General features: G+C 42.4%; 1 protein-coding gene across 3 annotated transcripts; it reads left to right on the top strand.

The window, feature by feature from the left end:
- The first annotated feature begins 3,014 nt into the window (after positions 1-3,014).
- Positions 3,015-24,033, top strand: NEK4 (NIMA related kinase 4). 3 transcript variants are annotated; one of them, XM_081903520.1, is made up of 17 exons: positions 3,016-3,337; positions 5,946-6,212; positions 7,578-7,775; positions 8,398-8,505; positions 8,705-8,743; positions 10,731-10,885; positions 11,492-11,621; positions 11,931-12,356; positions 13,618-13,671; positions 14,127-14,267; positions 14,670-14,804; positions 15,158-15,224; positions 16,429-16,535; positions 17,124-17,212; positions 20,357-20,556; positions 21,020-21,153; positions 21,876-24,033. In XM_081903520.1, exons 1-17 carry the CDS (start codon positions 3,245-3,247, stop codon positions 21,966-21,968), a joined length of 2,436 nt encoding a protein of 811 aa, XP_081759646.1. In that variant the 5' UTR covers positions 3,016-3,244; the 3' UTR covers positions 21,969-24,033. The 3 variants fall into 3 exon arrangements, with proteins under 3 accessions (XP_081759648.1, XP_081759646.1, XP_081759647.1); XM_081903522.1 differs by lacking the exon at positions 13,618-13,671 and having other exon boundaries at positions 3,015-3,337; XM_081903521.1 differs by lacking the exon at positions 8,705-8,743.
- Positions 24,034-24,223: the final 190 nt, after the last annotated feature.

The raw sequence follows: 24,223 nt of genomic DNA, 5'->3' as shown, positions 1-24,223 counted from the left end.
GGATACAACCCATAAACTTTTGTTTTCTTTGGTACAAATGGAAGGTTGCACTGCTGCATGTTCTATCTGCTAAACATGTTGTATGTTTATTGGTCAAGCGATTGGTGCATCATGTAAAAATATATATGTACCAAATAGCTGAAGCAGATTCCACATTTATCCCTTTCAGCAGATACCAGGTCAAAAGATACTGGATTTTCAGCTTGTAGTGTCCTAACCCAGTGTTTCCCAACCTTTTTTGGGCAAAGGCACACTTGTTTCATGAAAAAAATCTCGAGGCACACCACCATTACAGCCCCGTGACGTCAGCGCGCAGCGTCACGCCGGGAGGGACATGAATTGCTAGTAAATTACATAATCACCTCCTTGAGGGCTGGCTCATCTTCTCCGAAGGCAGAACCCCATTAATTAACAGCACAGACTCACACCATAGCCAAGACGAGGGGGGAAAACCTCAGTCATGCACAGTCATGCACATGTGGGGGCTAAATGAGGACGAAGCCCGGGCAGAGAGCAGGGTTCAAATCACCCCACCTGGCCAGGACAATCCCTGGGTGCTCCCTTGGGCCACTCGCCTGACCCACCTCGCAGGGCTGTTGTTGCGAGGATAACATGGGGAGAACCACGCGCGCCCCCGAGAGCTCCTTGGAGGAGAAAGCGGGCGATGAATGCAATGCACGAAATATATGAGAGGTGACCAGGTTTTGCAGGTGAGGGGCCCCCGCCAGCCTCCGCTTCCAACACCCGGCGCAACGACGCCGAAGTTTCCCCCCGGGCTCGGCTCGGGGAGCACCGGTGCTCCCCCCGCGGCTCCCCTTCGCCCTCCCGGCTCTCTCTGCCGCCCACTGGGCACCCCCCTCACCTGCCAAGTCCGGAGCGCTGGTGGAAGTTGCATGCATGCATGCAGGGCTCCGCGTTGCCATTGCATTGCACTGCACTCCATGCAACGCCTGCACACACGCATTGCCTTGCACGCCCGCCAAGGGGTCTCCCCGCGGTCCGATGCGTCCCCTCCGGCGCGGATGCAGCATTGCAAAAATTAAAAAACCCCGACGCAGCCCTACCTGGGGGGCAGCCTCCGCCTCCGCTGCTCCGCCTCCGCGGGGATCCCCGGGCTCCATCCTGCCGCCCGATCTCCGGAGGGCGCAGGCAGGCTGTGCAGGGTCTGCGCGGAAGAGCCCCTGCCCGCCCGGCTGCCGCCGCTGGGCTCATTCCATGGCCGGGAGAAGAGCGCTTCAAATAAAACGCCCGGCCCGCCAGGCCACACTGGGAAACGTAGTTCGCGCACCCCGCGCGGGCGCGGAGCCCAAGGGCGAGGGGTCTACGGATCCCGGCAGCCCCCGCGCCGGGGACAGAGGAGGAGAGGCCGGGTGCAGGGATGGAGGGACGGGTGGGCGAGCGAGTGAGTGAGTGGCAGCCGCCAAGCCTTGGCCGAGAGCCAGGAAGGGCCTCCCCGGAGGAGGAGGAGGAGGGGGGAGGCGCAGAGCGGGAGGGAGGGAACCCCAGGGGTCATCTAGTGACGGCGCCCCAATCGAAAATTTGACTTTAAAAAAAAAATCTTTCAATTTTTAAATTTTTCCCGCGGCACACCAGGCAACATCTCGCGGCACACTAGTGTGCCGCGGAACAGTGGTTGGGAAACACTGTCCTAACCAACCCTCAGTGCTGGTTTTTTGCATGCCCAATGGTGCCGTTGGCATCATATACTACTCTCACAGCTATGTGGGTAGCCGTAGTTGACATTCTGACATTGCAAAAGCATGTTAAGAAGCTCTCATTTTCAGGCATACTTAATGCACATGAGTCATACTGTTTTTTGTATAATATACCCCATTTGGATATTCACATTATAGGGAAACTATTGGAGGCATTGATGGGTTAAGGAAGTACCTGAGAATACAGACAGGGATAAGTGCCACTGTACACAAAATTAAACTAAAGTAATTATTTAATATTCTAGTACAGTTCTAGCTCTGACTGTTTTGGACCTCTGTATCTCCTCTCAGAGAATTATGATTCCTTTTTCAAAGTATTTATGAACCTAAGGTTTATGCTGAGGTAAACTAGGTGATTCCCCAAGGACACATGGGCAGCAAAGTTCCTGGGTATACTTTGAAAAATCATTTAAAAGAAATCCATATTAAAGTAGTGACTCAATGTCTGCATCACATTTCCCGTTACTCATGGAGCAGTAAGTTAAAACTGAACGTGCCTGTACAGTGGAGTATTCTAGATTTACACTGTTGCTTACAAGTCCCACCTAGTAAAGACATAGAATCTTGATGTAATTGTGGGTTAATCCCAAATAAATTTTCAAAATATTTGGATGCACGTCCTACTGAACGCAGCAAAATTTACTTCGAAGTAAACGTTATGCAGGATTGGAGTGTAATCCATTGCACACAAGTTTCTAAAGGCACGCAGCATGACGTCAAAGCACAAAAGAGCAACCCTTTCAAAGCAGGAGACATCTGCCCTGAACTTAAAAAAAAATCAGGCTCCAAATTAATCCCATCCCCCTCACCAAGGTTCAGGTTAAGGCAGCGGTTCCCAAACTGGTCCACACTAATATTCAAATTTCAATGTGGTGGTCTGTGACACGTCCACATTATATATCCATGTTGATTTTTAAAGCTACACTTTTATTGCTTCTTATATTGTATTTTTGCTACATTACAATTTGAATTCTACGGAATTAGAGTTGTAATGCAATAAAATAGCAAAAGCAGCAATGAAAACAATTGAGAATCGTCGCAATCGAAGAAGTCGTTACACTCCATCGCTACCAAAAGCAACGTCAAACAAATTAGTTCAGTAGAACTGAAGCCAAGACTCTCGGCTACTTTCAAGTGGTCCGTGAGAAACAAAAGCTTGGGAACCCCTGATCTGCCGGAATCAGAGACAGCAGCGGCACGTCAGACTTTCGGCGAGACGAAAGCGGGTTCAACCCACCCGCGCGAGACAGGCGCCAACGAATTGAAAAGAGGAGCATGCGCAAGTCAAGGAATGTTGCCCGGGTCCAAGATGGCCGCTGCAGCGACCAGGATCACTACCATAGACAGCAAGGCGCTCTTTTTGGTCTTTTCCTTTCCCTTCCCCACCAAACGAGGGTGCTCTCTATGGTCTCTGGAGGTTTTGTAGCTCTATCTCTATGGCATCGGCTGCCGCGTCCTTGCGGTTGGCGGGCGGGGGGCGGCTTCCGTAGGCGCCCCCCCTCCCGTGCCGGCCGCGGGACCCTGCGAGGATGCCCGTCGGCGAGTACGCTTTCGTGAGGGCCGTGGGGAAGGGCAGCTACGGGGAAGTGAGCCTGGTGAGGCACCGGCAGGACAACAAACAGGTACGGAGGGTATGCCTGCCTGCTTGGAGAGGAGGAGGGGGGGTCTGAAATGGGGTCGGGCAGCAGGGCAGCATTGAGGAGCCTTTGCTATGACTTTGCGAAAGCCGCGCAGGTGAACACCCAGGAGGTGTCGGTCTGCCTCTCTCTTGCCCTCCGTGCCCGCTCGCCATGCTGGCTGGACTGACGGGAGTTGGGAGCCCAACACACCTGAAGGGCCGCAGGTTTCCCACCCGTCAGGCAAAGGTGGAAGAAGAATCTTTATTTGCAACAGCCACAGCAATAAAATAAAATAAAACGTACAGTGAAGATAGTGGTAAAAGCTCAACTATAGAAAATACATTAGATCTTATTCTAATTGCCCCCTCTAAAAAACAACACCTTGCAGATTTTGCTGTCATTTTGATCTGCTAAAAGAAAGGACACAGTAGCAATGGTTGAGCAACCTGGTAGAGAGGTAATAACCTCACTCCTCAATCAGGCAAAAGATAGTTGCTGAGCAAGAGGGGCAGTAAGGGAGGGGAAACCCCAGTGAAGAGGGTTGTTGTGTTAGGGTGATATTGAGCGTTTGCGGTTCATTATTTCGTAGGAGTTAAGCAGCTGAAAATCTGGCAGTTGTTGCATTTCGAGGATGCTGCATTGACATTCTTTTATACAGTGGTACCTCGGGTTACATATGCTTCAGGTTACATACGCTTCAGGTTACAGACTCCACTAACCCAGAATTAGTGCTTCAGGTTAAGAACTTTGCTTCAGGATGAGAACAGGAATCGGGCTCCAGCGGTGCGGCAGCAGCAGGAGGCCCCATTAGCTAAAGTGGTGCTTCAGGTTAAGAACAGTTTCAGGTTAAGAACAGACCTCTGGAACGAATTAAGTACTTAACCTGTACTTTCATTTCCATCTTGCACCTTTCGGTTAAGTTGCAAAAACATCTCCTCAGCATAAGCTGCATCTGGGGATCTTCTTGGATCTGATGATACCACAGAGAGTTGGTCCCTTACCTTTCCCACCCCGACCTGGCCACAGTAATCCATGCGATGGTCACCTCCAGGCTTGACTACTGTAATTCGTTCTATGCAGAGCTGCCCTTGAAGCTGTCCCAGAAACTCCAGCAGGTGCAGAATGCAGCAGCGAGGCTCCTCACAGGGTCTCTGCCGTGGGAGCATATTCACCCAGTGCTTTTCCAACTGCACTGGCTCCCGGTGGAGTACAGGGTCAGATTTAAGGTGCTGGTTTTGACGTTTAAAGCCCTTCACGGCTTAGGACCCTCGCCTCTCCCAGTATGCCGCACGGGGGACCTTAAGGTCCATAAATAGCAACACCCTAGTGGTCCCAGGCCCTAAGGAAGTTAGATTAACCTCAGCCAGAGCCAGGGTTTTTTCAACTCTGGCTCCGGCCTGGTGGAATGCTCTGTCTCATGAGAGCAGGGCCCTGCAGGATCTGATTTCTTTTCGCAGGGCCTGTAAGACAGAGTTGTTCCACCTGGCCTTTGGCTTGGAGTCAGTTTGATTCCCTCCCCCTCTTTCTTTTTTCTTTTTTCCTTTCTCCTCCTGTGATGAGGCTGCATTTTAATGTTTTTAAATTGTATTCATTCAACTTGTTTTGATTATAGCCACCCTGAGCCCGGCCTGAGTCCGGCCTTGGCTGGGGAGGGCAGGGTATAAATAAAATTTAATAATAATAATAATAATAATAATAATTTATTAAATGAATGCAGCATTCATTTATAACATATTCTAAGTCAGTTACAAAAAGATATTTTTTTCCTGAAATGCCCAGCCTATGAAACAATTGCATGGATTCTAACAGTGCGATCCTATGCACGTCTGTTCAGAGGCAAGTCTGATTGTATTCAGTGGGGCTTCATTACAAGGGTATGAGATTTCAGCCTATGTTAGAGCCAGTGCAACTGGATTGGGGCCAATGCCTTCAGCCTTGGGATCAAAGGGTACAAACATATTTATAAACATTCTGATTCAAAACACTTTGGCCTCAATCAAGAAAAAGTTAGCAGTGCTTCATGTTTTGTTGACATTAGTTGGACAACTTACAGTGGTGCCCCGCAAGACGAACGCCTCGCAAGACGAAAAACCCGCTAGACGAAAGGGTTTTCCGTTTTGGAGGCGCTTCGCAAAACGAATTCCCCTATGGGGTTGCTTCGCAAGACAAAAAAAATCTTGCATCCCCCCGCAGGTTTTTTCCGCTTTTTTTGCGCTTTTCTTAAGCCGCTAAGCCGCTTATCAGCTGTTCCGCTGATATGCCGCTTAACAGCTGATCGCTGGAAGCCGCTTGACAGCTGTAGCGCTAATCCGCTAAGCTGTCAATGGGCTTGCTTCGCAAGACGAAAAAACCGCTATACGAAGAGCCTCACGGAACGGATTAATTTCGTCTTGCGAGGCACCACTGTAGTTGCAGTTAGCTTAAACTCTGTTGATTATAACAGTACAAGTAATTGGATTCTCTGGATTGAGGCCAGTATGAGGATAAAAGTTCAATTAAAATTAGTTGGACTTCTACAGAGTAGGCTTACATGCTGGATTTTTAAACCTACTAAATATACTTGTGATTGTTTTTAACTTCAAAACTTTTTTTCCCCTTTTCATTTCTGCAGTATGTTATCAAAAGGCTGAACCTTAAACATGCCTCGAGTCGTGAGAGAAAATCAGCAGAACAAGAGGCCCAGCTGCTGTCTCAGCTAAAGCATCCTAATATAGTCACCTATAGGGAGTCCTGGGAAGGGGAAGATGGCCTCCTATACATTGTCATGGGCTTCTGTGAAGGAGGGGACCTATATCATAAGCTGAAAGAACAGAAAGGAAAGCTTTTGCCTGAAAGTCAGGTGGTGGAATGGTTTGTTCAGATTGCTATGGCTTTGCAGGTAATAATAATAATAATAATTTTATTATTTATACCCTGCCCATCTGCCTTCAGACCATAGCTGTCAACCTTCCCTTCTTTTGCGGGAAATTCCCTTATTCCAGCGCCGTTTCCCGCTGCTTCCCACTGCTATCCTGGATTGTTAGATATCCCATAGACTGTCCCCGGGACAGGTGAGGCTGCGGATCCCTTATTTTCGAGGCTGCTGATCCCTTATTTTCAAATCTGAAAGTTGACAGCTATGCTTCAGATGTCTTCAAAAAGTTGTGTAATTCTTCATCTCCTTGGCATCTGAAGAGAGGGCATTCCATAGGGAGGGTGCCACTACCGAGAAGGCCCTCTGCCTGGTTCCCTGTAACTTTGCTTCTCACAGTGAGGGAACCAGCAGAAGCCCCTCAGAGGTAACGTAACTTTGCATCTGAAACAGTTGATTCTTACTTAGTCTCTTAAATTTAAATAAACCTTTCCTAGAATTTTGGCATGACTTGAATCTCTTTTAGACTGTAATCCTTTAATAAGATATAGCAACGTAGTAGGTAAATGTATTATTGCCACCTATGCATGCTTCTAATCAATCTAGAATCTATCTTTTCTAACATCCTAGCTGTTCTGTGTAGAACAGAAAAGTGTGGAGTCTTTCAAATATTCTTGGATAGTCTTGATCCAGTTAGACTGGGTGTAGCTAACTTTTTTTTTTACTTGAGGTCCACATCCAGCCTTTGTCAACCCTCTGAGGGCCACAAGCCATCATTAGGTTGAGCCACCTCCAGTCACATGCACATATTCTCTTCTCAGTTGATCCATGCAGATTAGCTGAGGAAGGAGCCTATTGTTCCCTCCCCACTCATCAAATGATGGGCCTGATTACCCAGTGGGGAAGCATTTTGCCTCTACACTAGGGAGCTGAGTTGTGCAAAGGTGTTGAAACCTCGCCACCCACTTCAGTGCTGCGTCTACTTTAAATTATTTTCCAGATGTTGGACTCCCATTAACCTCAGCCAGCATGGCCAGTCATCTAGACCATGCAAAAATTTTTGGTCGTGCATCACTTTTTCTCTTTTTTTAAGTAGACACAGCACTGAAGGGGGTGAGAGCCACACTCACTGGTGGGGATGAGAAAGGATGGGGCAATAACTCCTTCCTCATCAGACCTGCAGAGGTCAGCTGAAGAGAGAGTTGTGGTTTAAAGCATCTGGAGACACCCAGTTGTGGAAGGCTGATTTAATGTACCCTGCTCCCCCCCCCCGAAGAACTCAAGAGTGGTCTGCACAAGAGAATTTCTTTTTATGCATGCAGTACTGTAACTCTGTGAGGTAACCTAGGTTGTGAGTTAGAGATTTGTAAATACTGTTATGTTATTTTTCAGTATTTGCACGAAAGGCACATTCTGCACAGAGATCTCAAAACTCAGAATGTATTCCTGACACGTTCAAATATCATCAAAGTGGGAGATCTGGGAATAGCTAGAGTGTTGGAAAATCAGTATGACATGGCTAGTACTCTCATTGGCACACCTTACTACATGAGCCCTGAGTTGTTCTCTAACAAGCCTTACAATTATAAGGTAAAGTATATTATGTGTTGTGAACTCCTTTTCCAAGTTGCAACATGGTTTTAGGTTTGCTCAGAAGTAGACCAATGAATTCAATGATGCTTGCTTCTACTTTTGGATTTGACAGCAAGCTAAGAGATGTAATTGAAAACCAACTTAGTTCTTCTATTGAGTGGCTATTAAAACCACAGGAATTCTAAGACTTTACATCTAAATTGATGAACGTGAGCTTGAATTAAGATTCAAGGTAGTACACTAATTGCCATTTATAGTTATATGAGAAATACTGTACAGTTCAGGCAAAGCGTTTAGCTGTCTAAAACTTTTACATGCCATTTTAAAAATTGCTGATGTATTCGTCATGTGTTCACAAGAATCCAGTGTCTTTTCCCAGCTAAGCAAAAGCAATTCCTTCCTCCACTATCTATTTTCTTTGATAAAACAAAGATCCCATTTGTCCATAAGCTGTATGCCTCTGTTAGAAGAAACCTTAGTGAAACAAATTGACCACAATCCAGAAGCCTATGTGTGCTTGTGGCTCCCTTTCCAAGTTGTGAAATGGCCTGCTAATGTGTTGTCTGATTTTGTTTTAAAGAACCTTTAGAACACATGTTTTCTCTGCTTTTGCTTTCAGTCTGATGTTTGGGCTTTGGGCTGTTGTGCCTATGAAATGGCCACACTGAAGCACGCCTTCAATGCTAAAGATATGAACTCCTTAGTATATCGAATTATTGAAGGAAAGGTAACATTCCTTTATCATTTTTGTTACGCTAATTTTGGGCCATTATTCATACTTGCTGAAGTATCCATATGTGCAAGAATTTCCCTGTTGCCTTGTATGTTGCAAAAAACTGTGTGTAGACTAGGTAATAGGCTATTATCTAAGGACATAATGGATATAAACTGTACTGCTGAAGAAAGGAAAATGCTTTCCTTTTCAGTGTAGAATCCCTGGGATATCCTCAAGCACCACATGTGCAGTAAGTTCTCAGCATGTTTAACAAAAAAACCCTTTTGATTTAAAAACCCAGTCTTAAGTGTAAGGATAGAGTGTGTGTGCTCTCTTGTTGTTTGGTGTGTGATATGAATGCATGCTGATATTAAGGAAACCTGAAAATTAATGTCTTTTTAAATACACCAGTAATGTTATGTTAACTGGTCTATTAAACTTATTCTAAGACGTGCCGCGGGTGGAAGCTGTGGCTCTCTAGATACTGTTAGCCTGCAGCTCCCATCATGGTTGACTGTTGGCTATGCTGGCTGGAATTGATGATAGTTTTCAAGAGCATCTAGAGGGCCACAGGTTCCCCATCCCTGCTTTAAAACATTAATTTAGTGGTAGTCATTCTATCAGGCTGCAGTGCAGAGAAAGAGGAGCAAAGGCACTATTGCTTCTGTTGCAATACCAGCTGCCTTTGAGGAGCCCAGCCAGCACAGTAATAATTCTGCTCACCCTCACTGCCTGTGGTACCATGAGAATGTCTGCTAAGAGCAGGAATGTTCTCAGGGAAGCTGTACAAGGAGTCTAGCTCTTGTTATTAAGCCACACTCAGTAATAATTTTTTTCAGTGACTTGCCTAACTATTCATGTGTGACACAGATCATGTGAATAAGCAGGAAAGATTGAACCTTTTAGAACACAAATGGTTTTCTTAAGTGATGCCAGTCACCTGAGGCAACCCACATATACCAAAGTTACCTTGCTAGCATGAAAGCGATAAGCATAAGAACATAATTTTTAAGATTTTAATGATAAATAGTAATAGAAGCAATAGCCTGTGCATTAAAATGTGTGTCATGTCAAATTGTGGCTTAGTGAGAAGAAGCAAGTGCATAGGTCCCCAGAACAAAAATTGTAGCTGCTTCACTTGTCTCCTGGTCCTGGTGCTGCTGTGCTACTCTGAACTAAGCCATGGTTTGGCTTATCATTAGGTGCATACCCAGGTTCCTGGTTTGTCTCCCTCAAACAAACTACAAGCATCAAATGTGGCAAGCCAAGAGCATGGGTTTGCACATGATGCAAACCATGGCTTAGCCTGGGTAGCATAGCAGCACCAAGAGAGGAGTGTAGCAACTCTGGTTTTCACGGTGAATATTCACTGGAACCATTGTAGAAACTCCCATTTACACTCTAGACCTCTCCTTCATGCTCTGCATACTCCACTAGGCACAACCATCCAGAAGCTTGCTTACCTGCAGTTTTGTGGTAGGAGACCAACAACACAGTTTTCTCCTAGACTGGCTGTTTTCTCTCTCATACATACTCTGGCCATCAAATATCATTGAGGAATAATGGAGAATAGCCAGCCAGATCTGCTTTGGAAGGCTGAACGGCTGCCTTGGGCTACTCTGGTCTTTTGCCATGCAGCTCCCCAGATCTTGCATCTTGGCAGTGCATATTTCAAATGCATGTGCTCCTCCCTGCTCCGATAATTTTGTAATGTGATGCACTAAAAGGTGTGGCCCACACCATGCAAAGGATAAGTGCCACATGAGCACAATAATACAGTACACTTTGTGCCCCAGTAGAGAGAGAAGTATGAAAGAGCAGCCTACAGGCAGTGACAGAAGCAGCAGTAATCCATGTGCATGTGAGAGTGAACTTTGACGTTTCCTACCCTAAGAAGGGAGGCGGGAGGCAGTGGAGGACAGAGGTGCCTGGCGTTCTCTGGTCCATGGGGTCACAAAGAGTCGGACACGACTAAACAACAACAACCCTAAGAAGCAAGTTGAATGGTTGCTACAGCCAGCTGGAGCGTTCCAGCCCTGCTTTGCAGGTTGCCTGATGCATGCGATGTGCATTTTCTGAAGAAACGCTGCCTTTTAGAAAAGCATATCCAAGGCTTGAGTTATATCTGAATGACTGATGTAATGCCATGAATGAACGTTCATCATGGGGGTTTTCCCATCATGACTTTATAGCCAGCCAAAGAAGTCCCATAAAGTTAGTTTTGCTTCTCTTAACAGCTGCCACCCATGCCAAAAGATTACAGCATGCACTTGAAAGAGCTAATAAGAACGATGCTTAGTAAAAAGCCAGAGGAGAGGCCCAGTGTGAGAAGCATCCTAAGGCAACCCTACATCAAGCACCAAATCTCTCTGTTTTTGGAAGCTACAAAGGCGTAAGAAATGTTTAAATGACAAATTACGTTGTGCAAGGAGTTCAGTGCAGTTGTTGGAATAGCTTTTTTTGTTGATTATTGGGTTTCTGTAATGTGTAGCACAGGGTAATGTGTAATCTGTAATGTGTAGCTGAAATGAACAGAAATATTCATAGATGATATATGCGTCAAAGGCTGAAATGAACAGAAATATTCATAGATGATAGATGCGTCAAAGGATATTAGAAATGACAAGCCAAATGTATTTGTGACTGGTTCTGATTGCTTCTGATAGCTGGATGTCAGGAACAAACACGCCATGTCCTTTGATGCATGGCATCTATTTGGCCACTGTTGGGGTGTTAGGCTGGTTGCAGTCTTGATCCAGCAAGGCAATTCTTTCATTCTTATAGGTGGGCTACCTAAAGCTTATCTACACCCATATATTGATATGGATATACAGCAAGAAGTATAGGCGCTTGTTGCATGTGTCGTTCTTTCAGAAAGTACTCTAAAAGCATACATAGGGACCGGAGGCAACCTTGATTTGTTGCAAGACAATACTTCCTCAAATCTTTTAATTCTGTAGTTTCCTTAATGTTTGCATTTCCTACCTTTGCCTTGAAGGAAAACAACCAAAAATCATAAGAAAATGTCTGAAGTCAAACCCCAGAGCTCCTCAGGAGATGCTGAATTGAAAAATGGAAATGTAACACCCCAGAAGCTTCCTAATGAACATTCCAGGAAATCTAAAAGGGTGAGTTAGATTTTAGTTCTTAACTCGACTTAGAGCGCTGGATCCAGAGTTAAATGGAGACACTGCTGGATGGGATGAGTTATGGTGCAGGTGGCTGAATATAAGGGGGGGCGGGCTGCAGCTTGAAAATTGGACAAAGGCATCTTTCAGCAGCTGGAGCAGGATCTCCTGTCGTCTTCAGGCATTTCTGAATCCAGCCATTTTGCATGGGATAAAAAAAAATTGGGCTCTTGAAATTCCATTTGAGTAAAATGTTTAATGGGATTGGTATATTAATTCTATCCCCCCCCCCCTTCATTTTAATTACAGAATGAAGAGAAATGTTTAATCCATAATAAAACCTTTCAGGTTTCTTCCTCGAACAAACTGGCACCTGAGCCTGAAAAAAGCACAAACACAAATGGGTTGAACAGCGCGGACATGTCAGTGGCAACAATGAGCAAAGTGGACATAGTTATTGTTCCGTTGGAAAAGAGGAACTCTGAAAGCAAACAGACACTTGCAGGAACGTTCACAGGGGATAAAAAGCCCCGTAGCTCAAGTATTCCCAGTGAAGCAGAGTCTGAAATAGGATTAAACGCACCACAGTGTAAGGAAGAAAGGTTGCAGAGCATTACAAATCCATGTCTGGAAACTGTAGCTATTAAAAGGGGTGTTATTGATACCACAGCTGATGGTGATGATACCATGAAACTTCTGCAACCTGTTTCAGAGATTACAGACACGAGTGATAAAGTAATTATTTTATCTTATAATACAGAGGAATGTAATAGAAGCTGCAAAGTTTTTGGAAATAGGACCAACAACTAATGGCACTGGGTTTTTGTCGGTAATTGATCTAGGACGTAGCTACACTAGCTCTTTGTTTCAGATAAAGCAGCTGCAGAGCATAAGGGTGGTTGGAGGAAGGGTGGAACTGAGGACAAAATGTTTTAGTGACCATGAATGACTTTACATTTCTGCTACAATTTATTATCATCATTTTATTTACCCTTTCTCACTAATCTGATGCCCGCCCCCTTTTGAAAAGGCGATTGCTTTTTTCAAGACTGCCCCTCCCCCCACAATACAGTGCACTGTTCTGTTTATTGACATTTCATTGTCATTGTTACACACATACTTAGGCATTATTTTGAAGATGATTGAAACCGTCAGATATACAAACCAGCTGTGTCATCAGACTTGAGGGTTCAGATCCAAGGGCCAAATGACCTTTATATTGGGCCTCACATACAGAACTAGCAGACAAGAGGTTGCTATGTTTAGTTTGTTATTCTTTTAGTCATGTAGGGATGTATCCAGTGCCACTATTCCAAAATTTGCTCCAGAGCGTTGGGGAACTCTCCAGGGCAGATTTTGAAGGTGCATGGGGAGAGGAGGAAGTCCCACGTTGTGATGGAATAGCATCAGATACAACTAATCAACATGACCCAAGCTATAAACAGCTCTTTTAGGTGACCATAAGGACTTGGACATACCTCATATGGTCTCTTTTTACTCTTTGTCCTCCTCCCTTGAACATCAGCTCATCCCCAATTTCTGGGGTTCAAGCATGTATGGAGGGAGGAGACACTTCCCCTGGAACTGGAGATCCCAGAGTGCCTTGGCTTGGACCATTGGAAAACAATGAAGTGAAATGGTTTATGTTGTCTGAGGATGTTTTTGCACACCTATTTCCCTGTCTCTATGCAGGGTGTCCCTGTCTTGTGAGACTCACTGGTGCTAATTGGAAGCAGTGTTAGAACAGAACAAGCCAGGTCCCTATCTAGCCAAGGTGGGGAAGAAGACAGAGGAGTGATATCAGTGTTTTTCCTGGGCTCAGAGAAGTGACACTTGGATACTATGTAGCCAGCCACTCCTCCTACCCTTTCTATTTTACAGTAATGGGACATTTCAAATAATTTGCTAATTTGTTTTGCTAATGTTTTACACCACACTTTTAGCTAGTATCATGATTGGTGAAAGTTAATGAAAATGCAGTAAATTCTCTTTCCAGAGTTTGGATTCTACTGACAAACTTCTAGCACCATTTGTGCCTGTAGAAATTCTGGTAAGTAAGTCAAATTTTTTGGTTTTGCAAGGCATGTGAAATTAAACTGGTGGCTTCTTTTGGGAAATTGTTCTACAAATGAATGTAAAATGTCTGGGTGGCTACATAAATGCTGTTGACTACATAAATGAATTGTGTAGGTTTGGTGATGAGGATGTGAAAAAGGTGATAGTTATGGGTCCCTGATAGCACTTTTCAAACATGTGTATACTTTGGATTGTAAGAAGAACCCTTCTGGGTCAGGTCAGTTGCCCATCTGCTCGAGCATCCTCATGCAGGACCTGAGTGCAACAGCGCTCTCTCTTCTTGCAGTTCCTAGCAACTGGTATTCAGAGATACATGCTGTATTTGGCAGTGGAGCCGGAATATACTTGTCATAGTTAGTAGTTCTTGATAGCTGTGTCCTCACTTTGAATCTGGAAAGCATATACAAAGAGTTTTGGGTTTATTCTTAGGCTGAAGCCTCCTTCAGAAATTTGGGAGAAGCTAACAGTGCAGTTCAAAACGAAAGCACCCCCCGTTTTCAGCCCCAGGGATCTGTTCACGAGCCTTCCCTGTCACGACAGCAACGGCAGAAGAAAAGAGAGCAATTTGAGGTATGTTCAGAGAGGGTGAAAAAGAGAAAACACTCCTCAATTAAAATGCAGCATCTTTCTATTTTCTATTGGCACCTCTAGATTCATTGTGTTTTAAAAGAGTATGCTTTTTCAAAGGGCAAAGAAGTGTCTCAACTTTTTTAGAAGTGTTGCTATGGACAACTGGGTAACAGAATACCCATGCTGATAATATACAGTAAATAATATTATGCTTTCTGCAATGTACAGAATTAGATTGTTGGTGTACAAAAAGTGGAGCTGAAGTACCTGCCTGATTATTTGTACTGACTTGGTGTTGGTAGTATAGGATTGTATTGAGGTAGTATTGAAGGATGAGTGCTTTTATAGCTAACCTCTTAGCAGAAAAAATGTTTTTACATAGCTGCTTTTTCTCCCTTTAAGGATACAGGTCCTCGACCATTGCCTGCTGCTCCTGACATGAATGCAAAGACAAGAGGAGACAACACAGACAAGCAGGATGCTGCAGTTACAAGGGCTATAAACAGATCTGGAAGTACCGAAGTGGCAGTTTCTAAGGTTTGCTGCAGACACATTTTTAGCATATTAATATTATCCGTTTTTTTTTTGAAGCCTCAGATTCAGCATTGTTTCAATGCATAGACTAAAGTGTACTTACTTTGCCATCATAGATCTGTAAACCTACTTAGTACAGGGTTGGCAAACTTCTTTTATAGTAAAGAAGGTGGGGGATTCTTTTCCTGAAGGCCTATATCAACCTTGTAGAATAAGTCAGTGGAGAAAAGGTAGTGAAGTATTGACTGTCTTGGAAACTTCAGTTTTCAGTTATGTTTTACATAGCGACGGGTCAATTATGACAGACTACAAAGCCACATGTCTTGGTTCTGATATCACTGTTACTTATTTTAAAGGATCGACCACTGTCGGCACGAGAGAGGAGGAGACTAAAGCAATCTCAGGAAGACATGCTTCCTTTTGGTAACTAACTTCTTTGCCCCTTTTAAGCATATGGTGCAAGTTCTTAGCAATAACACATTTTCATTGCAATCACTGCCCAAAGTGTATCTTCACAAATAACAAATGGCTGTAACTAAGACAGAACACTCATCCACCAAATATTCATGGCTGCTCAAAGTTATAAGTATGGTATGTTTTTAAAGGTAGAGAGGTCAGGTCATAATTGGCAGGGATGGGGATCAAACATCCAAATTTGCATTTGGTCAAAGAATAAATGACAGAGGTGTGGCCATGTCAGTCTGTTTGCAGCAGAAAAGGAAGGAAGAAAAAAGTCAGGTGGCATTTTTAAAACACTAGCAAATTTGTTGTGGCATGGTGGACTAGAACCACTTTGTCAGATGCAGGAAGTGTATCCAAGAGTTTAGCTTCTTAAATCAAAACAAAAAAAATTCCTTCCAGTAGCACCTTAAAGACCAACTAAGTTAGTTCTTGGTATGAGCTTTCGTGTGCATGCACACTTCTTCAGATACACTGCTTTTTCCATTTCATGCGGTTCAATGTGGTGCCTTCCATAGTTCCAGTTACAGATAGGTAGCCGTGTTGGTCTGCCATAGTCAAAACAAAAAGTGTATCTGAAGTGTAACAAAAGTGTATCTGAAGAAGTGTGCATGCACACGAAAGCTCATACCAAGAACTAACTTAGTTGGTCTTTAAGGTGCTACTGGAAGGAATTTTTTTTGTTTTGACTATGGCAGACCAACACGGCTACCTATTTGTAACTTCTTAAATCAGTAAATGGTGATGATTTTGAAAGACTCTGAACTAGGCTCTGTTGCATATCATCAATATGAAATCCAGGCAAATGTCTGTGAAGACCTGGGACTGTAATAATTAAGCAGGTTCAAGCTCAGAATTTAACATAACTGGCCATAACTACTCAGGTATGGAATTCCCTACCTTTTGAAGTCCAGTGGTCTACCTTGTTTGCCTCTTTTTAAAGAAATGGGCTGATTTGCTTTAAAGCCTCCCAGGTTTTCATAAGTTAACATCTTTGTGCTGTGTATTTTGCTTTCCAAGTATGCTGCTGTCTTATTTTAACTTTTTATTTTCCATTTTTGTTATAAACCACTTTGAGTGTGTTGGCAGAGATAGCATGTGAATGAATGTGAACAATCAAAATAAGAGTACGGTAGATTCTGAATGCTTTTAATTTACCCCTTTTCAGGGCCAGCTGCAAGAAGAGCTTCTCACAGTGCAGCCACAGAAGCAAAAGTTCCAGAAGATGATCATGTTCAAATTGCTCACTTTTCATCAGATCTTGCAATCTGTGAGGTAAGCAGAAATCATGCATTTGCAACATTCAAAGTTGCTGGCTTTCAAAGCTGTCACTCACGTGCTTTACAGCACTACAATGTCCTTCACATGGAGGTATTTCCAAACAGACTGGATTGTATTAGAAAGCATTTCCTGCTAGGAATGTTGAATTCTATTGCCATTGACTGCTAACAAACTCACTTTTAAAAACCTGTGCAAAACAACCTTATCCTGAAAAATACACTAGATGATTTGGTACATGTGACTTGTGACACAGTTTGGCCCAATCGGTGTTGGAAAAGTCAATGCAACTCAAAGAAGAAACCTTGCTCTTGTAGCAGTAGCAGTAGCATCTACAAAAATGAGAAGCCTTTTCCATTATCACAATGATTTTGTGCACCTGGTTTGAACAGCTTTCTACAAATGTATATTCTGTTATTAGCCTCTAAATAGGTTCCAAGCCGGTGCTACTTTACGGAATATGGCAAGAATTGTATACATCCCCCCTGAAATCAATGCCCTTTTGCAAGAAGAGATATTGGGGGACTGTGCTACTGTTTTGTCTATAGTTTCTTGTGCTTGAAATACATGTTTTGCCTTCAACAGACAAAGAGCTTAATTGGTTGCTCTACTGAAGATGAATTAAGCTCTTCCACCAGCTCCACAGAGAGATCAGATGGAGACAGTAAAGAAGGGTAAGGCTTCTCCCTTAACCATAGGCATTCAGTGTATTTGTGCCAGTTTGTATTTCTCAGTGCAGAAAATATTGATCTGATGTGTAGAGATCTTTCCTATTCTAATTAATTCAAGAGAGTTCTGAAAACTTCTCTGTGTGAAAGAAACAAGCAGAAAGTTCATGTTTGGGTTATACCTTCAGAGCAGCTGAGTACAGCTGGCTTAAACTGGTTGTTATCTCTTTTTGTCAGGGTCATGCTGACTATAATAATAGGCCAGAAGGAGCCCGGGTTTTCACTTTTTCTATCTCTTTTCCTTCTGTTGTGGTGTTCTGCTTAGTGTTAAGGTTTAGACCAGGCTTCCTCAAACTCAGCCCTCCAGATGTTTTTGGCCTACAACTCCTGTGATCCCTAGCTAGCAGGACCAGTGGTCAGGGATGATGGGAACTGTAGTCTCAAAACATCTGGAGGGCCGAGGTTGAGGAAGCCTGGTTTAGACTTATTACAGTGGTACCTCGGGTTACAGACACTTCAGGTTACAGACTCCGCTAACCCAGAAATAGTACCTTGGATTAAGAACTTTGCTTCAGGATGAGAACAGAAATCACACAGTGGCGGCGGGGCAGCAGTGGGAGGCACCATTAGCTAAAGTGGTGCTTCAGGTTAAGAACAGTTTCAGGTTAAGAACGGACCTCCAGAATGAATTAAGTTCTCAACCCGAGGTACCACTGCATAAGTTATTGTAAGTTTAAGTTACGTCTGCTGCAACTAGCTTTCTTATGGACAGTGCGAATCATGAATGTATTGGATTATGCACATTTGCCTTCAGTAGCAGTAAAGCTCTGCTGGATGAAATACAATTGCCTCTGGTCTATTTTTTGGGAATCCTGCAATGTGTTTAAGTTGTTACTCTGCTAACTATACATTGGAAGCTACTCTGGATCAATATTGAGTAGAATTTCATGGCAGTTTGTGCAACTGCATACCACAGCCACACAGATGGCAGATCATCCTGCCCTTCAAGACTCAGGGAAATGTTTCTCTGAATTAGCTTCAGGAAGCATTAAAGATTCTTCGATATAAAATGGTTTTTTAAAAAGATTTTTAGATAATTCTTTTTGCTGTTCTTTAAATAAGAATTCCAATGCTTATCACATAGCTCCTGATCATGTGCGTCAGTGTTTTACAAGGACCGACCCACATCTTGCAGCCATTCACCTACTTCTCAAAAAAAGCTTTGGAACACATTTCGAGTGTTGTTTTTTTAAACAAAAAACAAAAAAAAGTTGTACAATAAAAGTGGGATACATACATTAAAGAAAATACATGCCCTGATTTAATAGCATAATTTTGCGTATTGCTAGTCGAATTAAGACCCTTCTCGCCAATGTACTTTCTTCTGCTGATTTATTTAATAAAATTGGTACTAAAATGTTTTTGAGATATATTTTTTATTAACTCAATCTGCCTTGGTAATCTTTGCCTTAAACACAACCCTCTTAATCCTGGGAAAACCCTTTCCCCAGTATGACACTCCATCAAACGCATCGCTGGGCTCTAAGGATTAGACAGCTCAAACTGGTGTTATTAAAGCAGTTGTGAATTTCCTGGTTTAAATCTCATCTTCCCTATAAAGTCATTAGGCAGCCTTAAGCAAGTCATTCTTTCCTCCTTCCTGCCCACACTCCCTATCCCCTTATCTGCTTTTCCCTACATCTGCTATATTGTTTGACCTTTATATAAGGTTGCAAGCATTACTAGCAGTGTATGTGAAGTGCTTTGAACTTTAAAAAAGCATTAGAGAAATGTTAAGTAGTACTTCCTCAGTCAGAAAAAACAGCCTTTCACAAAGGCTGTCAGTTCATGCAAGCCAAATCTATTTTCACAGAAATAATGTTCTGGTACATTCCATTTATTCAGTATCCTTTTTCTTTCCATGTCCTACTTAACTGTTAACACTCTCTCTGCATCTAGGCTTACTGAGCAAATAATTTCCCATGGGTTTGACACACTGCATTTCCGCAGCTATCCTTTCTTTAAGATACTGGCCCCATTTACATGCCACAGTAAAACCAAGGGTGGGAGCACTTTGCAGCTTCAGGGCCATATGCCATTGGTGGCTGGGACCTGAGGTAAAAGTGCACAGAGCAGCAAGTGTGCAGCAAGTCAGAGTGAAGATAGCTCCCATTTCGCTCCTCCTTGCTAGCGAGTATGAGCAACAAACCTCGATTTAGCGTTATGTCTAAACTGGAGCCAAGGCTTGCACTTGGCTTCCCAACTGTTGTTTGGTTGAGTTAAATCACCCATGATTCTGCCTTTGCATTTCTTAGTGCAGAAAGTTTTGATCTGATGTGTAGAGATCTTTCCTATTCTAATTGAAAGCTGCCCTGTGTGAAAGAAACTTCATGATGTTTGGGTTATTCCTTCAGAGCAGCTGTGTACAGCTGGCTTAAACTGGTTCTGTTATCTCTTCTTCAAGGTCATGCTTCAAGGAGCCTCTCTCTTTCTCACTTTCTCTCTCTTTTTCTTCTGGTGTGGTGTTCTGTACATAGTATGCTTAGTGTTGAGGTTTAGACTTATAAGTTATTGTAAGTTTAAGTTAAGTCTGCTGCAACTGGATTTCTTATGGACAGTGCCAATCCTGAATGTATTGGATTAGTGGTCATTATGCTCATTTGCTTTCAGTAGCAGTAAAGCTCTGCTGGATGAAATGGAATTACCTCTGGTCTGTTTTCTGGAAATTCTGCAACATGTTTAAGTTTTTACTCTGCTAACTATACATTGGAGTTCTGCTCTGGATCAATACTGAGTAGAATTTCAATGACAGATTCCACTTCAGATGTAATGCTAAGCCAATGATCAGGGGGTGTTGTTCCTGCTCACTGGGGGTGGGATGAGGGATTGGTATCCTCAAAGTTTGATGTGGGCGTCTTAAAGGAGGGGCTTTCTAAGGTGGGGAGAAGGAGAAGAAATAAGGACAAATTAAGGAAAAAGGAGGACGACCAGAATAGAAACAGATCAAGGAAGCAAGCAACCTATAAGAACTGTCCACTACAATAACCTAATACCCCATCAGTATTAAAGAGTTCTTTGTGTAGCCTTAAACCCACTGTAAGTTCCCATAAATTGTGCATTAAAAACTTAAGACTTTTATACCTTTTGCAGAAAAACAAATGAGATGCATGACTTGGTGCAGCTAATGACCCAAACGCTAAAAATGGATAATAAAGAAAATTGTTCACAATCTGCAATACTAGCTCCCGAATCGCAGTTCCGGCTTAATAGGAAATATAAAGACACCCTTAAATTACATGGAAAAGCATCAGAAGAACCAGATGAATTCCAGTTGCAGGAGTTTCCTTCAGGTCTGTATCATGTTTGAAAGGAATCATTCCCAGATTAGGTATTCTGCTGTACCATTGAATTGCAGGAACATTATTTCAATTAAAAATGTTTGCTTATAAAGAGGGGAAATAGAGCTGTTTGCACCACCTCTTCTGTCAAGAAGTGCACAACTAAGCCCTCTAATCCATCCCCTTATTTTAAATGGCAAAAAGCTATGCCCTCTTTAGCAACACTATAAACTCCAAGCCTCATGTGAGAATAGGGTACTGATGCTGGACTGGGAAAAGTTGTTTGTATAGTGAAGCAGGAAATCTGATATTTGAAGTCTGGGAAGTCCTTCAGATGGATATTTGTTTGCACCAGAATAAAAGGAAAAGTGTTCCACCAGGACTCCTACAATTACAATTTAGATTTCTGGCAACTAAAACAAAATAATAAACAGAGAATTAAGGATATCTAATATGTTTCTGCTTATTATTTTAGATGTTCTCTCTGGTCATGAAAAGGTTAGGAGATTGGTAGAGATCTTAAGAGCAGATGTGGTTCAAGGACTTGGAGTGAAGCTTCTAGAGAAAGTGTATGATGTCATGGATGAGGAAGATGAACAGAAAAGAGAAGTATGTCTTTCATATTGCACACTTGGCAACTCTCTTCAACACTGTTTTTTTCTCGTCTAGCATTTAAAACAGCTAGTCCAGGTATTTCCCAATAACCACCATATATTTCCTTGCACAACTCCAAATAATGTACTATTTTGAAAACAAGCCTGTTTGTCCTACAATTAAATTCCAGTGATTGAAATTAATGGACACAGTGTAATCTTATTTCCTCTTACCATTTACGGTAACTCAATGGAGCTCCCTTCTGAATAAACTGCAAATTAATAGCGACAGAGTCCTATTTATTGCAAAGGGGCTTTTGCAGATAACCTCTGGAACAGGCTTCACTCTCTGCCACCATTTTAAAGTTTGAATACTTTCCATCTACGTGCACTTCAGAGAAGTGCCACTACTTGAAATTAGATGCTATACATAAACCAATGTAATTAAACATGTTTAACTTCACTGTAACTGATGGACTAAAGTACCCATAGCTAACTGAATGTCAAACATGAATTGACTGTTACTCTAAATTTGTGCAATTTCCAAAAGTTCACTTTGGGATGTTCTGCCTAACTATCTGATCCTGTTTCATTGTTAGGAATTCCTGAACCTATGGATATCAATGTTTAGGAAGTTATTTAACTTTACATAAGACTGTAGCCTGAATATTTCACACTAGAATCATTTGTGTTTTGAATTACAACACAGAAAAGCCTTTTTTTTCCTACCCTGAACAGCTGCATTTGCGGAAGCTCATGGGAGAAAAGTATACTTCTTACAGCATAAAGGCCCGCCATTTAAAATTCTTGGAAGAAAATGTGAAGCTTTGACAGAAACCTCAATTCAGCTATTTCTTTATGAAGAAAAGAGCAAGACTTTATTCAACAATTTTTACCCCAGTGGATTTTTATTTTCCTGTACACAACTGATTTGTGGGGTACAATTTTTACTTTACTGATTTGTTACCTGCTGTAGAGCTTTGTTTAGCTTTACAAATAGCAACATGTTTCTTCCAGGTAAGTGAGTAACAGTGTTTAGGGTTTTTTTTTATACAGGTAGTACATCTTAATATTTTCAGTTTTTTACATATTAAATTATTACTATAAATATCAAACATCATCAATGATGTTTTTTTAAGGTTGCAATCCTGCCGAATCACAAATAGCCATCCCCACTGATTTGACCAGGTCTTGCATGTCGTTAATCCCGGCTTTCGATGCAAGTGTAGTAAGAGTAGGAAAATGCCAAAAATGTTTAGTCAACACCAGAGTAAGCCTGTTGTATCCCATACTTTGAATCAGCCATCTAAGGAACAGGTTCTTTATATGTAGATACTGGAAGCATTTACTATTGTTGCAACCGTAATTATTAAAATTCAGATTAAAAACAAACACACAGCTTTTGTAGCTACAATATTTTCTATGCACTCTAAGCAAAATGTCCTTAAACATGGCCTCTTTGCTCGTTTTTAGTGCTCAACTTCAGTGGGTTAGCATTTTCATTTGAAATAATAGGACCAAGAAAGAGAAGACTCTTGCTGCTTTTCAGTTTTATCTATGAGAGGAACATAGGAAGCTGCTTTATACTGAGTCAGACCATTGGTCCATCTAGCTCAGTATTGGCTACACTGGCTGGCAGTGGCTCTCCAGCATTTCAGGGAGGAGTCTCACCCAGCCCTGTCTGGAGATGCTAGGGAATGAACCTGGGACCTTCTGCTTGAAAGACAGGTGCTACCAGTCAGCTCCATGCGTTCCTCAAGGATGTTGTATGATGGGCTATACTCAAGAGATTTGCCCACCAAGGGGGATAGGCATAAGAAGACTTCTCCACCACCTCCTTTCCCCATTAGGTCACAAAAGCATTTCCTGACAAAAGATTACTCTGCCCAATTTTCTATGATCTGCCCCTTCCCCACCCCATTCAAACTTTCTTTAGGGACCAGCCCTGCCCTTCATTTTATGTGGACAGATTTCTGGATACAACCCAATTTAGATTGGTATAAGCAAGCTTCTACGTTCCAGAGAACTCAAGTAGAATGAATTGCCATAAAATGTCCTACAACTGATGAAACCTAGGAATTCTGATGAAGTCTAGGAAGCTACCTCTGGTTGATCTGCTTTTTGCTGCAACAGCATAAATTGGGTCTTACAAAATGATAATCTCCCTTGGGACCAACAAGACAGAATATAACCCTTTACTGCTACTGTATTGTTGCTTTATGTGTGAATGTTTAACTTTAAAAAAGTGAGGCTAACTTTTGGTAAAATAAAGTACTTTTATCAAAATATTTTCCTTGCTTAGGAAAAACCCAGCTGGTTTTCATCCTGCTATCAATTAAAGAAAAGAAAATTTCATATGGTACTTTCCTTCAGCCATAATTACACAGCATATGTGTCTTGAAGGACTCCTGGCTAGATAAAGCCATGGGCTAATAATTTGGCTACATGTTTAGTACCTTAGTATGACATGGAAGATAGATGTACATAGCTGTTTTGTACACAGTTGAATCAGTTGCTTGCTTTTCTTTTGGCTCCATTTTTGTCCTTTTCAATGGATTTAAGCATACACACACTATTCACAGTACATGCTTCTGCTATAGACTACTTTTTATTTTCATTTCTAAAGTTTTTCATAACCTTTCACATGACTGACTTGTATACTCAATATAGAGTTTGCAAAACCTGGAATAAATTGGGGTTAGGAAAAGACAATAAAAAGTCTCCATGTGGAAAAAGGATGGAAGAGTTTTCTCAAGCATTCAAAGAGTCATTCAAAGAAAAAAACCTTTGCTTTTGGATATTTTAAACAATAAGGTACCTCAGACCTATTTGGAAACTATGGTACTTTGAACCCTCGGGAGCTGTAGGTATGTACAATGGCTAAAGGGTTAAATAGGGGGGGGGGGAAATACATGTTTCAATGTTTAACATTTCCAATACCACCACCACTTCAGGCTCAGAATTACACTACAGGATGTTACATTGTCTCTAACAGGCTGCTAAATCTACTTATCTTGGGCCACAGTGAAAATAGATAAAAACCTGAAGTTTTCCATGTTTAAAAGCAGTGTCTGTAAATTACTAGG

Source organism: Podarcis melisellensis (genome assembly GCF_964234715.1).
Source record: "Podarcis melisellensis genome assembly, chromosome: 2".
NCBI lineage: Eukaryota > Metazoa > Chordata > Lepidosauria > Squamata > Lacertidae > Podarcis > Podarcis melisellensis.
Note: the sequence above shows the minus strand (reverse complement) of the source record. Positions and strands in the feature narration are given on the sequence as shown.

Bases quoted from the DNA above. Each gene is read 5' to 3' on its own strand.
- NEK4 (XM_081903520.1), top strand. From the start codon at position 3,245: ATGCCCGTCGGCGAGTACGCTTTCGTGAGGGCCGTGGGGAAGGGCAGC. The intron at 13,672-14,126 runs GTAAGTAAGTCA...GTTTATTCTTAG, and splicing joins TTGTGCCTGTAGAAATTCTG to GCTGAAGCCTCCTTCAGAAA. The intron at 14,805-15,157 runs GTTTGCTGCAGA...CTTATTTTAAAG, and splicing joins CCGAAGTGGCAGTTTCTAAG to GATCGACCACTGTCGGCACG.